General features: G+C 57.7%; 3 protein-coding genes across 3 annotated transcripts in view; 2 read left to right on the top strand and 1 right to left on the bottom strand.

Annotated features, from left to right (window-relative positions):
- LOC137221082 (uncharacterized) overlaps positions 1 to 16,985 on the bottom strand; it is a 62,995-nt gene that overhangs the window by 16,966 nt on the left and 29,044 nt on the right.
- On the top strand, positions 2,649 to 5,151 carry AZU1 (azurocidin 1). The gene is made up of 5 exons (XM_067734570.1): positions 2,649 to 2,703; positions 2,983 to 3,142; positions 3,569 to 3,710; positions 4,216 to 4,452; positions 4,870 to 5,151. The coding sequence occupies exons 1-5, from the start codon at positions 2,649 to 2,651 to the stop codon at positions 5,032 to 5,034; spliced, it is 759 nt and encodes a 252-aa protein (XP_067590671.1). The 3' UTR covers positions 5,035 to 5,151.
- Positions 12,437 to 14,823, top strand: LOC137220597 (myeloblastin-like). The gene is made up of 5 exons (XM_067730035.1): positions 12,437 to 12,503; positions 13,290 to 13,449; positions 13,822 to 13,936; positions 14,177 to 14,227; positions 14,640 to 14,823. Exons 1-5 carry the CDS (start codon positions 12,437 to 12,439, stop codon positions 14,808 to 14,810), a joined length of 564 nt encoding a protein of 187 aa, XP_067586136.1. The 3' UTR covers positions 14,811 to 14,823.

Raw genomic sequence — 16,985 nt, 5'->3', positions numbered from 1 at the left:
ACAAACAGCCCTCTGGAGGCGGGAGGAGGGGAAAGTGGGGCAATCGCTCTTGGGGGCCTCCTGGGGGGGGGCAGGAGCAGGAAGGGGTGTCCTGGGAGACCCTCCTGACAGCTCAGGGCAACAGGAGAGGGTCTGGGGGAGTATCAGGAACCGAGGTGGGGGTATTCTTCCTGTCGATCCCCAGTGGTGGAGGAGCGAGGCCCGGCTGTGATGGCACATGGCCCAGCAGTGGGGCCTGGACTTGCTTCTGGGGCACTAGGGAGCCATGGCAGAGTTTAGAGCAGGGAAGAGGGATTGAGCACGCTAGGTGCTGCTCAAAGACTCTTGCACGTATTAACCCACTCGATGCTCACCACAGCTCTACTGGGGGTGTGGCAGGAACTGTTCACGTCCTGGTACCCAGACAGGGAAACAGGGCCAGAGAGGGGCCCTTGAGGTCACCCAAGTAGGAAGGGATGGACCTGTGGGCTTTGGAGTCACCCATCTCTCTGGCTGTGCTCTGCGCAGGACAGCAGCCTGGTCCACGGGCAAGGACAGGGTGGGCGGCAAGTTGGGCCCTCAGGAGGGAGGATGCCCAGGTGAGATCCAGGGAGAGTGGAGACGGGAGGCAAACTTGGGGGGACACTGGTCTGAGGCAGAGGCCATGCGGGGGACACGGCTGGGCGGTGGGACCGTGAGACTCGGCAGGGACCAGGCCTGAGCCCCAGAACCCCACCATTCAGGCTGGGTGGAGGACTGCAAGTCCGCCCTGACCCCTGTTCCCGCCACCCTCCCCAGTCCTGCCTTGCGAGAGCCCCCTCGAGGCCCCAGACAGGAACTGGTGTCCTAGTGTCCTGAGACGTGGGGTCCACCACCAGCCCCAACCTCTTGGTGTCTCCTTGGAAATAAATCCTATTTTTTTTAAATTGAGCTGTCAAAAATAAGTAAAAATAAAAAATTGAGGTGAAATTCGCATGACATAAGATCACCCATCTTAAAGCATCACATCCGCTGGTTTTTGGAAGGAACATTCACAGAGTTGTGCAGCCAGCTAATTCTAGAACATTCCGTCTCCCCCAAAGAAACCCCATTTCCTTCAGCTATTATTCCCCTAACCCCCTAACCCCCCCAGCCCCTGACAACCAGGAACCCACTCTCTGACTCTGTGGATCTGCCTGTTCTGGACGTTTCCCATCAACGGAGTCACACCCTGTGTGTCCTTCTGTGTCTGGCTTCTCTCACTGAGCATCGTGTTCTCGGGGTCCGTCCACGTGGTAGCGAGTGTCAGAGCTTCACCCCTTTTCACGGCTGAGTGATGCTCCCATGTGTGGAGGGACACGTCTGTCTGTTGAAGGGCACTTGTGTTGCGTCCACCATTTGGCCGCTGTGAACACACGTGTGCAGGTTTCTGAGGCCCTGTCTTTCGTCCTCTTGGGCACGCACCTAGGCGTGGAACTGCTGAGTGATATGATAATTCGGTGATTAACGTTTTGAGGAGCCGCCAGGCCTTCCCCGGCCCACGGCACTACTTTACATCCCTGCCAGCCTGTCTGAGGTTCCAATTCCCCACCTCCTCACCAACACTGTATTTTTTCTGCCCTTTTCATTCCAGCCATCCTAGTGGGTGTGAAGTGGTGTCTCGCTGTGGTTTTGATTTGTGCATTTCCCTGATGACTAATAATTTTGAGCATCTTTTCACGGCATGTTGGCCATTTGCGTAGCTTGGGAGAAACGTCTATCCAAATCCTTTGTCCATTTTTAAGTGGATTCTTTGTCTTTTTGTTGTTGAGTTGGGAGAGTTCTTTACATATTCTGGATACTCAACCCTGTCTTTCTCTCCCCTTGGCCTCATCTCTTGCCCAGGCTCTGAGTGCCTGAAACCTCTGAACACCCTGCTTCAGAAGGGGAGACAACCTCTCCAGGACCACCTGGCTCTGGGGGCTCCATGGCCGCACCTGCCCACTTTAGAGATGCACAGACTGAGGGCGGGAGAGTGACCCGGCCAGGTGCCCACAGATAAAAACCCTGTAAGTGAGAAGCTGGACACAGAAGACACACAGTGTGTGATTCCATTGATGGGAAATGTCCAGAACAGGCCAGTCTACAGACAGAGAGTGGGTTCCTGGTTGTCAGGGGCTCGGGGAGGGGAGGGGGAGTGACTGCTGATGGGGACGGGGCTTCTTCTGAGGTGATGGAATGTTCTAAAATTGGGGTGGTGGCTGCGTAACTCTGAGAAGATACTAAAAACGATGGAATTGCACGCTTTAAACAGATGAATTGTGTGGTACTCGAATTATATCTCAATAAAGCTGTTTAAAAAAAATAAAAAGCAGTAAAACACACACACACATGCAAAAGCCAGGACAGGAGGGCAGTGGTGGAACCTCCAGCACTCAGGCTGGAAAGCCAAGCGGAGCCCCCATTGTGAGTGGCACGGCTGGGTGTCAGCCTCACCCACATCTGACGGGTCGCCCACCGTACAGACGGGAGGACGGGGCACAGGGTGGGCAGTTGGAGGGCCCAGGCAGGCCCCAGGAGCGGTTGGCTCTGGAGGCCTTGGGCAACTGTTTCTGACGGGAGGGGCCGGGCCCTGGGTCGGGGGTGTGCTGATGGCCAAGGCGCCAGGTATAAGGGCGCCACCATCCCAGCCACCCCCATCGGCCCCCGTCATGACGGCACTCAGACTGCTGGGCCTGCTGGCCAGCCTGCTGGCGACCTCCAGGGCTGCTGAGTGCCTGTCCCAGGCCAGACGTCCCCATCCATGCAGGGGTCCAGCTGCAGGGGACCGGCTCTGGTGGGAGGGACCAGCGGGCGCCAGCCCCTGCTTCCCTGGACTCAAGGCTCAGGGAGGGAAAGTGACCTGGCCCAGGCCGCACAGCTAGGCTGGCCCTGACCAGCCCTGGGAGGGTGGGCCCCTGTCCTTTTAGGGAACAGGGGGGCGGGAGGCCGGGGTCTCCCCAGGGATGGGGCTGAAACCGGGGGAGCTGCAATGCACCCTCTCCCCAGGCTCGGCCCCGCTGGCGGACATCGTGGGTGGCAGGGAGGCCCGGCGGCAGGAATTCCCATTCCTGGCCTCCATTCAGACCCAAGGGCGGCACTTCTGCGGGGGCGCCCTGATCCACCCCGGCTTCATCCTGACAGCCGCCAGCTGCTTCCAAAGCCGGTGAGGAGGGAGCCACAGGGTGGGGAGGGGGGCTCGGAGAGGGAGAGAGCTCGGGGGATTCCTGGGGGAGCGGTGCCTGGTAAGTGAGAAGGAGAGGGTCTTGGCGAGGGGGAGGGGTCTTAGGAAGGGTTGAGGGGCTTGGAGAGGGAAATGGGGGGACCCAGGATGGAAAGGGGGCCCAGGAGGGTCTCGATCTGGAAACAGAGGGGAGATACGGCTGCAGAAGGAAGCAAGGAGGCTTGACCATCACTGCTGTCCTTCCTTTGGCTCCTGGGCTGTGGTTCAGCAGGCTAGTAATTCCCTGCCTTATTTGCAAACCTGCTGTCCATCAATGCCCGGGCCCTGGGGCGGGTGTGGAAGGTTAGGGACTTCCCCACAAGCCCCCAGGACTGCCCCAGCCTGGTGTCTGCCCCCACCTGCCCTTAGCAACACCGGGACTGCCACTGTGGTGCTGGGGGCCCACAACCTGAGGCGGCGGGAGAGGTCCCGGCAGACTTTCTCCATCAGGAGCATCAGCGAGAACGGCTACAACCCCCAAGAGAACCTGAACGACGTGCTGCTGCTGCAGGTGGGGAGAGGGGTGGGGGGTGGGGGGCTGACGACGGCCTGGGGGGCTCAGGAGGGACGAGCCACGTGTACGGAGCCTGTGGTTAAGTCGTACAGCCAAGTGCACCATCCATTCAGCCATCCTCTGATCCTGGACACAGTAGCTGGGCCCACTTACCCTCCCACCAGCAGAATTTAAAACTGCCCATTTCTCCGCATCATTACTGACACTGCATAATATGATTTTTTAAAATCTTCTGTCAGTTGTGATGGGGGATGGTGCCTTGTTTTATCTGCATTTCCTGGGCAAGCGCTTCACCTTCAGGGTCTCTCAACCCCCTTTGCGATAAGAACGATTGATCCCTTCTCTGGAGGAACCAGAGGCCCAGCGAGGTAAAGTCACTTGGCCAGGACCCAAACCACTTTACAGACCAAAACTCATGTAGCTGCCGCCCTGGCTCCCAGCTGGGCCCCGTGAGGCTCTGGTCCCCAGCTCCGCCCTCTCCTGACTCAGTTTCCCTCCCCAGCTGGACCGTCAGGCCAACCTCACCAGCAGCACCGTGGCAGTGGTACCACTGCCCCCACAGAATGCCACGGTGGAAGCTGGCACCAACTGTCAGGTCGCAGGCTGGGGCACCCGACGGCAGAGAGGGCGTCTCTCCCGAGTCCCAAGGGTCGTGAACGTCACTGTGACCCCGTCGGACCAGTGTCGCCCGAACAATGTGTGCACCGGCGTCCTCACCCGCCGGGGCGGCATCTGCCTGGTACGGGCTGGGCGTGAGCTGGCGTGGGCCCCAGGTGGTGGGAAAAGCAAGGACAAGTGCCAGGCTCTGGGCTGGGGGCTGGAAACACGACAGGGAACAGGACAGGGTAGGGTCTGCCCGTGTGGAGCCAGGGGCTCCCAGACCTTGTGGGTGGGGAAGTCAGGTGTCAAGACAAGGACGTGCACGGGACAGGCCCAGCCCCGGGCAGCAGGAAGTTCCTGGGGGCATGTGAGACCTGAGTTGCAGGTAGGAGTTAACCCAGCAAAGTTGAGGGAAAAGCGTGCAGGCAGCGGGACAGCACGTGCCAAGGGCCAGGGGCGGGGACAGGATTTGTGGGTGGTGTGAGCAGTGGTTCTGGGTGGGAGCAGAGTAGCGGGGCTGGGCCTGGGATGCCCTGACTCTCCTGCCGCCCTGCAGGGGGACGGGGGCACCCCCCTCATCTGCGACGGCCTGGCGCACGGCGTGGCCTCCTGGTCCCGGGGGCCCTGCGGCAGGGGCCCCGACTTCTTCGCCCGCGTGGCACTCTTCAGAGACTGGATCGACTCGGTTATAAACCAGCCAGTCGGATGTGCGCCAGCCTGACAGACCCCCAGCCCAGCCGGTGGGGGGCGCGTGAGCCGCCACGGAGCCAGCCCCCCACGCCTCTGTCCCATCCCGCAGCCCCACCCTGGCCCGCGCAGTCGTGACTCTAATAAAGGATCTGTTCCCGTTCTGTCCACGGTACCTGATTTCTGCTTTGCGGGGGCGGGAAGGGGCTGGGGACCGAGCGCAGGGACATCTTCCGGCAAGAGTGGCATCCACCCCAGGGGCCTCCACTCACAGAATCCGCTCGCAGCCCTGAGGACCAGGGCCTCTTGTTATCTCCACCTGACGGAGGTGGCGCCAAGGCTCAGAGAGGTTGGGTGACTACCCTGAGGCCACACAGCCAGAGTGGGCTCTGAACCCACATCTGTGAGATTCCAGGCCCCCTTAACCGTCTCTCCTTTTGGTCGAGAATACAGTCACCCCATAGTATCTGCAGGGGCTTGGCTCCAGGACCCCAGTGGATACCCAAACCCGCGGATGCTCCAGTCCCTTATATCAAACGCCGTAATATTTGCAAGTAACCTACGCACATCCTTCAGTGCACTTAAAATCATCTCTAGATGACTTAAAATACCTAATAAAATGTAAATGCCGTGTAAATGTAGTTGCCCGCCTACAGCAAATTCAAGTTTCGCTTTTTAGAACTTTCTGGAAATTTTTTTCCCACTTTTTTTTTTTTTTTTTTTTTTTTGTGGTACGCGGGCCTCTCACTGTTGTGGCCTCTCCCGTTGCGGAGCACAGGCTCCGGACGCGCAGGCCCAGCGGCCATGGCTCACGGGCCCAGCCGCTCCGCGGCATGTGGGATCTTCCTGGACCGGGGCACGAACCCGCGTCCCCTGCATCGGCAGGCGGACTCTCAAGCACTGCGCCACCAGGGAAGCCCTTCCCAAATATTTTTGATCTGCGGTTGGTTGAATCCGAGAAACTGGCTTTAGACTACTTGCCACTTGAATCGGTTAAAGAGCCTTATGTGAAAGGAACTAAAATATAAATGTTAAATAATAAATATAATTTTATAGGGACTTCCCCGGAGGTCCAGGGGTTAAGACTCCACGCTTCCACTGCAAGGGGCACAGGTTGGATCCCTAGTTGGGGAAATAAGATCCCACATGCCCCGCGGTGCAGCCAAACTATATATATATATATATATATATATATATATATATATATATATATATATATATATATATATATATATATGTATTTATATATTTATATAAATGATATATAAAACATGACAAACATAATCGTATAAATAACATACAAAACATAATAAAAATAATTATATAAATGATATATAAAACATAATACACAGGGGCTTCCCTGGTGGCCCAGTGGTTGAGAGTCCGCCTGCCGATGCGGGGGACACGGGTTCGTGCCCCGGTCCGGGAAGATCCCACATGCCACGGAGCGGCTGGGCCCGTGAGCCATGGCCGCTGAGCCTGCGCGTCCGGAGCCTGTGCTCCGCAACAGGAGAGGCCACAGCAGTGAGAGGCCCGCGTACCGAAAAAAACAAACAAACAAACAAAAAACACATAATATAGCTTATTAAACTAAATAAAATTGTTTCATTAAAATAAAAATTAAACCATACCTTACATTACATATTAGTATTTATTACATATTGTACTTGTATTTTTAAAAATATATACTTAGGGTCTTCCCTGGTGGCGCAGTGGTTGAGAGTCCGCCTGCCGATGCAGGGGACATGGGTTCGTGCTCCGGTCCAGGAAGATCCCACGTGCCGCGGAGCGGCTGGGCCCGTGAGCCATGGCCGCTGAGCCTGCGCGTCCGGAGCCTGTGCTCCGCAACAGGAGAGCCACAACAGTGAGAGGCCCGCGTACCGCAAAAAAAAAAAAAAAAATATATATATATATATATATATACTTAATAACTCATAATAAAATATACCAAATCCATTGTGTAAATATTATACATTTATATTTATAATATATTTATCTTATATATTTATAATATAATACATATAACGTGCACCTAAAATCAGTAAGGAAAACAATTAGAGCCCAGTAGTAAAAAAGTGGGTCCCGGATGTAAACAGTTCACAGCAAAGAGACACAGAAGGCTCTTGACGATGTGGAAACACTGCCCCTCACCCAGTGCATGAGAAATGCCTGCTGGCCTGGGAGGTGGGCTTTTCACCCAGGGGGGTGATCACGAAGCCTGCCATCTGCCGTGTCTCGTCTGGGGTTGGGGGGACGGGGTGGCAGGGACGGGTCGGGCATCCGAAACAGGTGCCGCCCTGGGGGCTGCCCACGTGTCACCTTGCACAGACGGGGACAGGTCCTGCCACGTGGCTCGAGGGAAAGAGGCTGCAAAGGATCCCGTGTTCCGGGCTGGCAGTGGGGAGACCACAGAAGGCCGGGGCGGGCGGGTAGCACACAGCTGTGGAAGGGGCTCAGCCCAGCCGGCGTCGGGGCCAAAATGGAGATGCCCAGTTCTGCCCTTCTCCTGGAGGCACTGCTGACGCCCCAACACTCAGGGGAGGGGAGGGGCTCGAAGGGGCGGCGCTGTGCCCCGAGCGGGGTGGTGTTGGGGTCTGTGCGGTCCCGAGCCCCCTGCCCTGACCGCGCACCCTCCACCCACTCACTGCCCCAGAAGCCCCCAGCGATGGCCCACACTCACCGGCCACCAAGGTTAGTTGTGTTGCCATTAAGCCATTTTACAGATGGGGAGCCCGAGGCCCAGGGAGCTCCTATCACCACTGGCGTTGCTGACGCTTATTGGGCACCAGCTGTGTGCCAGGCCCTCACCCCATCCTACAGGCCTGGTCTGTGGGACCTGGGTCTGTTTATTTGTTTTTCATAATTTATTGCAGTGAAATTCACATAACATAAAATTCACTCTTTTAAAGGGAACAATTCAGTGGTTTCTAGTGTATTTCACTAGGTTGTGCAACCCTCACCGCTGTCCATCACCCCAAAAAGAAGCTCCGTCCCCATCGGCAGTCACCTCTCCTCCCCGTCCCCCAGCCCCTGACAACCACTAACCACTAACTCTCTGTTCCTGTAGACTGGCCTGTCCTGGACGTTTCCCATCGGTGGAATCACACCCTGTGTGTCCTTCTGTGTCTGCCTTCTCTCACTGAGCATCGTGTTCTCAGGGTCCGTCCACGCTGTAGCGAGTGTCAGGGCTTCACACTTTTTCACGGCTGAGTGATGCTCCCGGGTGTGGAGGGATGTATACCCACCGTCCATCGATGGTCTCTGGGTTGGTTCCGCCCTGGCTAACGTGAATCACGTCGCTGTGGACCTTTGTGTACATGTTTTGTTTGAACATCGATTTTCAATGCTATGGATTTGGACCCAGGAGTGGAATTGGGGGTTCAGAATGGGCCCTGCTTTATAGAAGGGGAAACTGAGGCCCAGAGAGGAATGTCAGCGGCTCAGGAGCCCAGAAGGGTCCCAGGGGTCCCGCCTGCTGATTGTTCAGATGGGGAAACTGAGGCCCTAGGGTGTTGCGGTCCAAGAGCATATGGTCTCAGCTTGGAGCCCCCAACACTGGCCCCCTCAAGAAAGGAGTGTTTTTCCTTTTTCAGGAGAGAAGAGGAAAAAGAGGCAGAGACAAAGAGGCTGAGCCTCTCCCGCCCTCCTTCCCTCGATCCTGGGGGGGTCGGCTCGGGTCCGCTTGCCCCTCACCCCGCCCCAGCCCGCGTTCCCGGCGAGGCCGTTGCCTGTTGCACCAGCCACAGTTGGAGCGGGAAGGGGCCGAGGCCACAGCTTCCAGCCTCACTTCCCCTCCACCTGCCGGCCCGACCCCCAGAGGCCCCCGATGGTTCCCTCCCTCCCAGTTACAACCCCCAGGGCTCCCGGTGGCCCCAGCTCCCCACCCAGTCCCGTGCCTTCCCAAGCCTCTGCCTTCAGGCAGCCCCCCAGCCCTGCACTCACCTGCCTGCCCCCACCCCAGGCCTGAAGCAGCGAGGAGGACCCCGGGCCATCCCCCTGTCTTGTCTGATGCTGTGACTCCCCTCCCCCTCACCCCCCACCCCACCCACCGGGAGGCTCCCTGGGGAGTGAGAGCTTCCGGCCAGGACCCTGTGGGCAGTTACCTAGCAAGGTTGTGTGTGTGTGTTTCTTTTTCTTTTTCAGTTAAAGCTTTATCGAAATGTACTTCTCCTACCATACAACCCACCCGCTTAACAATTCAGCGGCGTTTAGTATAGTCACAGGGTTGTGCAACCACCACCTCTAATTCCAGAACGTTCTCACCGCCCTGAAAAGAAGCCCTGTCCCCATGAGCACTCACCCCCATGCTCTCCCCCAGCCCCTGACAACCAGGAACCCTCTGCCTGTTCTGGACGTTTCCCATCAATGGAATCACACCCTGTGCGTCCTTCTGTGTCTGGCTTCTCTCACTGAGCATCGTGTTCTCAGAGTCCATCCACGCTGTAGCGAGTGTCAGTGTCTCTCTCCTTTTCGGGGCTGAGTGATGTTCCCCTGTGTGTATCCCCTTTCATCAAGCTCTTAACTGTATTAGGGAAGTCAGCCCCTGAGGTGGGGTTGTTCTCATGACTCCCCAGCATTAACAGATGGGGAAACCGAGGCCCAGAGAGGTGGCGTTTCTAGCCCAGAATCGCAAAGCACAGCAGAATGTGAACCGAGGCGAGGGACTCCGGACCCTGGGGTGAACCCGCCCCGCGTCTGGCCCCAGAAGAGCCTGGATCTGAGAGAGGCACGTGCTGACCCGGCCCAGCCGCTGAGAGGACGGGCTGAGACGGGGAGAAGCACAGCAGAAAAAGGAAGGGAGTGGTGGGGTGGCAGCGACAGGGCCGGCACCTGTGCTCACCTCACCTCACTGCGCGCCCACACACTCCAATACTCTAACTTATCCAATCCTCCTGCTGTCGCCCTGGGGGAGGGACTATGACTACGATCACCCCATTGTACACGTGGGGAAACCGAGGCACCAAGCAGCCTGCCCCGCTGGACCGGACAGTGCCAGTCCGAAGAGTTGTTCTTGTCAAACGAGAAAAACCAGTTCTGAAAGCAAACGGCACAGCAGCCCCGGGTTTCTGTGGAGACATGTCAGGGCCACACCCAGGGCTGCGGAGTCCCAGACGCCCGGAGGCCTTTCCCCGAGTGACTGGGCTGATGTGTGACTTAAAAACACTTTGGCAATACAGATGGCCAACAGGCACATGAAAAGATCACTAGTGATTAGAGAAGAGGAAATCAAAAATACAATGAGGTGTGAATTCTGACCTCACACGGGTCAGAATGGCCACCATCAAAAAGTCTACAAATGACAAATGCTGGAGAGGGTGTGGAGAAAAGGGAACCCTCCTACACTGTTGGTGGGAATGTAAGTTGGTGCAGCCACTGTGGAGAACAGTGTGGAGGTTCCTCAAAAAACTAAAAATAGAGTTACTATATGATCCAGCAATCCCACTCCTGGGCATATACCCCGACAAAAGTATAATTTGAAAAGATACATGTACCCTTATATTCATGACAGCACTGTTCACAACAGCCAAGACATGGAAACAACCTAAATGTCCATGGACAGAGGAATGGATAAAGAAGATGTGGTACCTATATACAATGGAATACGACTCAGCCATAAAAAAGAAATGAAATAATGCCATTTGCAGCAACATGGATGAACTTAGATATGATCATACTAAGTGAAGTAAGTCAGAAAGAGAAAGACAAATATCATGTGATATCACTTATATGTGGAATCTCAAATATGACACAAATGAACTTACCTTCGAAACAGAAACAGACTCACGGACATAGAGAACGGAGTTATGGTTGCCAAGGGGGAGAGGGGTGGGGGAGGGATGGACTGGGAGTTTGTGGTTAGCAGATGCAAACTATTATACATAGGATGGATAAACAACAAGGTCCTACTGTAGAGCACAGGGAACTATATTCACTAACCTGTGATAAACCATAATGGAAAAGAATATGGAAAAGAATATAAAAAATAAATTAATTAATTTGAAAAAAAGAGCCTGGGGGGGGAAAAAAAGAAAAGAATATATATATATATATATATATATATATATATGTATAACTGAGTCACCTTGCCGTTTAGTAGAAATTAACACAACATTGTAAATCAACTCTACTTCAATAAAATTTAAAAGATAAAAACGCATCGGCAGAGGGGCAGCCACCCGCAGGGCGGGAAGCAGTGAGGCACGCAGGCTGCTCCAGGAGTCCTTTGTGGGCAAAACTCAGAGCAGGTGTTTCTGCCTCAGAGACGTTCATTCATTCCAAAGGGGAAAGTGTGACTCGGCGGGAGGGACACGCAGGCGCCTCAGAGATGATGCCCCACGTCCTGGGGACCATCGATCGGTACGCAGACCCCATCTCCGTGTGGGGACCCCACACAAGCCCATTTGGAGGGACGTTCCCCCCAAAACCCACCAGGTTGCCACCAAGGACACGGTATGAGGGCCAGGAGAGGCTGACGGGCTGCCCCAGAGCCCAGGAGACTCGGGGAGGCGGGGTGGGGGATCCTGGACCAGAGACTGGCTGATTGTGAAATCCAGGCGGCCTGTGAGGGGGCGAACTTTGTGCAAGACGTGGCCCCGGGGAAGCTGGGGCAGCACATCCGGGAATTCTGCGGACTGCTGTAAGCGTGAAATGCTTTCAAAATGAAAAGCTTAACAACTTTTTTTTGGCCCCCAAATTCCGTGAGCTCCTCTATCTATGCTTCTGTAGGTTTAAATTTTTCATAATAATGAGTCAGTTATAAATAGATACATAAATAAATGTCTCCCGGCACCAGAGTCTCCCCCTGCCCCCTCCCGTGTGGGGCAGCATCGCTGGTCCCAGCCACTGCATGCCAGGAGCCCCCCAGTCGTGACGACCACAGGTGTCCCCAGATATCTCCAGGTGTCCCTGGGGGAGGAATCGCCCCAGGTGAGAGCTCTGCCTTAGAGGGAAGAGCGACTCCCCCAGACAAAGTGAGGGCAGAGAGATGATCCTGTGGGTCTCAGGAGGCGCAGTGCTCTGAGACCCTCACCCCCTTTTCTGTCCTGCTGAGTGGGATTCATCCCACCCCTGCACACGTCGGCCACATCTCACCTTGCTGGGGCTACAGGGACCCTCTGGGGGCAGGCAGTGCCCCCTTGGAGGTGTGGAAGCGGGGGTGCATGTCACTGTGAGGGCTGTGGCCACAAGCCCCCTTGTCCAGAGGACTTCCCGCATGGGGTGGGTGGGAGCCACCTTCCTGCATCTCTTGAGGACCCCGAGCCTGAGCCTGAAGCCCCTGCAGGCTTCCTGGGGTGCAGCTTTGACCCCCAAGCTCCCCAGCCCTCAAGCTGGAAGGAGGAAGTGGGGACGCCCAGCCCAGGTGTGGGGCAACCCTAATGGCCTCCCTGAATTGGGGCTATAAGAGGGGGTGGGCAGGCAGGGGGCATGGCCCAACCATGACCCGAAGCTGCAGACCCTCCAGCCCTGCCCTCGCCCCGGTGCTGCTGGCTGTGCTGCTGGGCGGTGCGTGGGGCCCAAGTCCGTCCATCCGTCCATCTGCCTGTCCCATGCCCTCACGGCTCAGATGGGGAAAGTGAAGCAGGACCCAGCTCAGCTGGCTGCTTGGGATGAATGCCTCAAGGGGAGGGGAGGAGAGAAAGGCGGGGCCTGGGATACGTAGCTCTCTTTCCCCATCTGTAAAATGGGCAAAACCTAGTCCTTCCTGCCCAGGGAGGTGTCCTAGGGACTCAATATAACCAGAATCCCTGGACAGCACCTGGCACCCAGCAAGCACTCAGTAAGTGTGCACGCACGAACGAATGTGTCACCGAGTGAACGACGCACATGTCAGAGGAAAAACCGGAGTGAGGGAACCCCTCTGCCCTCATCCTGATGAGGCTTTTTCATGCCTCAGTTTGTCCATCTGCAAGATGGGTCATCTTGCCAGCTTCTTCCCCCTCTTGACCTCCAGGACTGGGCGCCGCTGCTTCCTGGGAGCCTACTGAAATAATAATGATAATGACCACCGGGCTCTCCCCAGCGCTAACTGTCCCCGGCCCGGGCCTCTTCCCTCCACAGCCCCCAGCCGCCCTGTGCTGCTACGGGACCTCCAATTTGCACATGGGGAAACGGAGGCTCTGAGGGGTCCCGGGCCTGGTGGAGGCCACACAGCGGCTCTGCCCTCGTCCCCCGACCCCCGTCTGGGCTCCCTGGGCGGGGGATGGGGCGGTGGGGTGGGGTCGGTCCCCCGTCCAGGGAGCCGCGGAGGGCGTTAGGCAAGGCGACGGCCGCTGACCCCGGCGTCCCCAGGTGTAGCCCGGGCCGCGGAGATAGTGGGCGGGCGGGAAGCCCAGCCCCACTCGCGCCCCTACATGGCGTCGCTGGAGCTGTTCCCCAGCAACCACTTCTGCGGGGGGACCTTGATCCACCCGCGCTTCGTGCTGACCGCAGCCCACTGCCTGAACAACGTGTGAGTGAGTGCGCCTGCGCGGTGCGGGCCTGCCCGGGGAGGGGGTGGTGCTCCGAGGGAGGGGGCGCGGCGCTGCCCCGGGGGTCCGAGGGGGCGAGGCGCGGCCTGCCTCCGCTTGCCTGGTCTCAGCCCCTCCATCCATCTGCCCAACTCTCTCATCCCAAACTAGGCAGGCACCTGCCCTGCTCTCCAGTCCGACGTGACCCCCTGAAGCCCCAGGAGGATTAGCTCAAGCCAGGGGTCCAACCCTCGGGGGCAAGATGCAGACGCGGGGTGGGGGGGGGCGTCTCCTGGGACGGCGGGCAGTCGCTGAGGGGCTGCACCGTGGGCCTCAGGACGGGGGGGGGGCGCGGGGGGGGGTCGGGGTCCCAGCGAGGCGCACAGCCTGCAGACCTCCGAGCCCACCGAGCAGAGGTTCAGCATCAGCCGCCTGTTTGAGAACAACTACGACCCACAGGAGAAGCCGAATGACGTCCTCCTCCTGCAGGTGGGTGCGCGGGGCCAGCAGGGCCCAGGAACCCCTGTTCATTCATTTTCCAGCACCTACTGTACAGGAGCCCCGGCGGGCGTGGGACACGGCCTGGTGGGGAGAGAGCCAGTCACCACCTTCTGAGCAAGCGGGATGCCCCCACGCCCCGCCCCCAGCCTTTGCCCAGCTGCATCCCCTCCCTGCTGCCTGCGCTGTTCCCAGATACCCTCAGCCTTGGCACCAGCCTCCCCTCCTCAGGGAAGCCTCCCCTCACCCTACTTGAGTGACAGCAGCGCTGGCATCTGTTTTGTATGTACTGGGGGCTGCAGCTCGGTGGCTGCAGGGACAGCCGGGACAGGGAGGGAGGGCAGGCAGGCGGGTGCCTCCGTCACACCATCTGGAAGGTGGGCACACCCATCGTGAGGGGGTAACGGGGCCTTCATGGGTCTGGGGGCTTTTCCACCCCGCAGCCCCCCCTTGGGTGGGTGCCCCAGCCCCGCTCCTGGGGCCACACCCAGAATTCTGGGGTCCAGGTATATAGCAGGGGGCCAATAAATGCCCTCTCTCCTCCAGAGGGGCCTCCCTTCCTTGTCTTACCCACATACTTTAAAGAAAATTCTAGACTGGAAACATTTCACTCCTACGTGGCCCCTTCCCCTGAGGTAGCCTCGTCTGACTGCTGGTCTGGCCTGAGTGACTGACCGACCTGCACCCTCCCCAGGGAGACTCGGGCGGCCCCTTGATCTGCGACGGTGTCATCCAGGGCATGGACTCCTTTGTGATCCAGGGACGCACCACCCGCCAGTACCCGGACTTCTTTGCTCGCGTCTCCCTCTACGTAGACTGGATCTGCTCAGTGCTGAGCAACGCGGGGGGCGAGGACGGCCCCTGAGCCCCCCCCCACCCCCGGGCACTGAGGCCATGCTGTGGAGAGACGCGGCGGGTCTGCTTCTGCGCCCGTGCCCCCCTTCCTGCGCCCCCGGCTCTTGGGAGCCAGGCAGACCCACGGTGCATCAATAAAAGCTGAACCGTCCCCCTGGCTCCTGTGTGTCCTTCCCACAGGGAGATGTGGGGGAGAGTGGCCCAGGGTCCTCAGCGTCCGAGTCCCCAAACCCCGAGCTCGGGGTGGGGGTGGGAACAGAGGCCTGGAAGTCGGAGGAGGGCGCAGGTCACAGTGGATCCCACTCCTCAGATGCCCGCAGACGTGGGTTCTAACCCAGCCCCGCCAGTGTGACCCGGGGCAAGTTGCCGCCCCTCTCTGTGCCTCAGTTTCCTCATCTGGAAAACGGAGTCACTCCAGACATTTCCCAAGTGTCCAAGGAGCCCCACCCTGGCCCTCAGGGCTAGGGGTGTCCTGTCCAGTTCTGTGTCTCCTAGCTCTGGGGCCACTTGAGGACCAAGCTCTCATAACACGGGGTGCCCAGGGCCTGTGGGGCTCCTGACCGGTCAGGGGCAGGCAGAAAGGCTATTAGGGAGGCTTCTTGAAGGAGGCAGCAATGCCTGAATACGAACAAAAGGAGAAGTGTCGCCAGGCAAGGCACAGTCAGTGTAAGGGGCCCTGCATCAGGACAAGCTTGGGGGTGTGGGGGAAGGAGAGCAGGTCAGGGAGGGGGCAGGGATGGAGCATGCAGGGCCACAGAATGAACTGGGGTCTAGAGGAGAGGCCTGAGGCCAGGCAGAGGTAGGGGTCATTGGCCAGCCGTGGAGAGGGCACGTGGCCACGGCAATGAGGCAGTGGAGGCTCAGAGAGAGGGGCCAACCAGCTCACCGGACACACCAGAGTTGGAAGGCAGCTCTTTTGTTACTGATTTACTCTGCCGCCATCTGGTGGCAGCATGCGAATTCAAGCTGGAGTCAGAACCCCCAGGGCTGCCCCCTTTTTAACTGTTTCACACCTCAGCCGACCACCCCAGGGGAGGAGATGAGACTGGTTTTCCACTTCAGCAGGAGCAAGGGTGTGCTGAGACCTGAGGCAAAGCCGAAATCCTGGGAAACGCAAGCTGATAAGTGTTGAGGGAACGCCGGGAATTTTCTGCATTTCCCACGGGCCAGCGGCAGGGAAGTGGTTTCTATAAAAAGCCCAGAGGGATTTTGGTGCCCAGCACTGGGGGTAAATGAGGTTTGCTGGAGGGAATGTTGGATTGAGCCCATTGATGGGAACAGAAAGATCCAGAAAAAACAGCCCCGGGTGTTTTCTATTTTCTTTCTTTTTTTTTAACTTTTTTTTTTTTTTTTGGCTGCCTTGGGTCTTTGCTGCTGCACACAGGCTTTCTCTAGTTGCGCGAGAGGGGGCTACTCTTCGTTGGGGTGGGTGCGCAGGCTTCTCACTGCGGTGGCTTCTCTTGTGGAGCACGGGGTCTAGGCGCGCGGGCTCAGTAGTTGTGGCTCACGGGCTTCAGTAGTTGTGGCTCGCGGGCTCTAGAGCTCAGGCTCAGTAGTTGTGGCTCGTGGGCTCTAGAGCGCAGGCTCAGTAGTTGTGGCACACGGGCTTAGTTGTTCCGCGGCATGTGGGATCTTCCCGGACCAGGGCTCGAACCCGTGTCCCCTGCACTGGCAGGCGGATTCTTAACCACTGTGCCACCAGGGAAGCCTGTTTTCTATTTTCCATGAGCCCGTGTACGTGTGTGTGTGACAGAGGAGAGTTCTGCACACCAAAGATCAGATCCAAGAAGGGGAGGTGAGGCTGGGGGATATAGGGGCCTGGGTTGATTTGCTGGAGGTTGGCCGGGGTTGTTGAGATTCAGGGGACAGACCCACAGGAATCATAAACAGGATGTTGGGCAGATGCGACCTGGGGGACCTCGGGGACAGCAGGGCGGCTCCCAACAGCGTGGGAAGGACACGCAGAGCATCATTTTCCTGTTGCGGTGTGACGGGGATCAAGCGAGAGACTCCCCGTGGCATCACGGCTCTGATCGTGAATCAGAACTCCCCCAGATGCCCAGCCCCGCTCCCCAAGGCAACCAGCACCATGCCCTTTGGAAGAGGGTTAATGGTTAACAAGCCCTCAAGGACGGCACTTTCTCATCTGAGAACTTTACAAAAAGTTCATTCATTTAATCCTCAG

This window comes from Pseudorca crassidens, chromosome 3 (genome assembly GCF_039906515.1).
Source record: "Pseudorca crassidens isolate mPseCra1 chromosome 3, mPseCra1.hap1, whole genome shotgun sequence".
Lineage (NCBI taxonomy): Eukaryota > Metazoa > Chordata > Mammalia > Artiodactyla > Delphinidae > Pseudorca > Pseudorca crassidens.
Note: the sequence above shows the minus strand (reverse complement) of the source record. Positions and strands in the feature narration are given on the sequence as shown.

Bases quoted from the DNA above. Each gene is read 5' to 3' on its own strand.
- AZU1 (XM_067734570.1), top strand. From the start codon at position 2,649: ATGACGGCACTCAGACTGCTGGGCCTGCTGGCCAGCCTGCTGGCGACC. The intron at 2,704-2,982 runs CTGCTGAGTGCC...GCACCCTCTCCC, and splicing joins CCTGCTGGCGACCTCCAGGG to CAGGCTCGGCCCCGCTGGCG. The intron at 3,711-4,215 runs GTGGGGAGAGGG...TTCCCTCCCCAG, and splicing joins ACGACGTGCTGCTGCTGCAG to CTGGACCGTCAGGCCAACCT.
- LOC137220597 (XM_067730035.1), top strand. From the start codon at position 12,437: ATGACCCGAAGCTGCAGACCCTCCAGCCCTGCCCTCGCCCCGGTGCTG. The intron at 13,450-13,821 runs GTGAGTGAGTGC...TCGGGGTCCCAG, and splicing joins GCCCACTGCCTGAACAACGT to CGAGGCGCACAGCCTGCAGA. The intron at 13,937-14,176 runs GTGGGTGCGCGG...TCCCCTCCTCAG, and splicing joins ATGACGTCCTCCTCCTGCAG to GGAAGCCTCCCCTCACCCTA.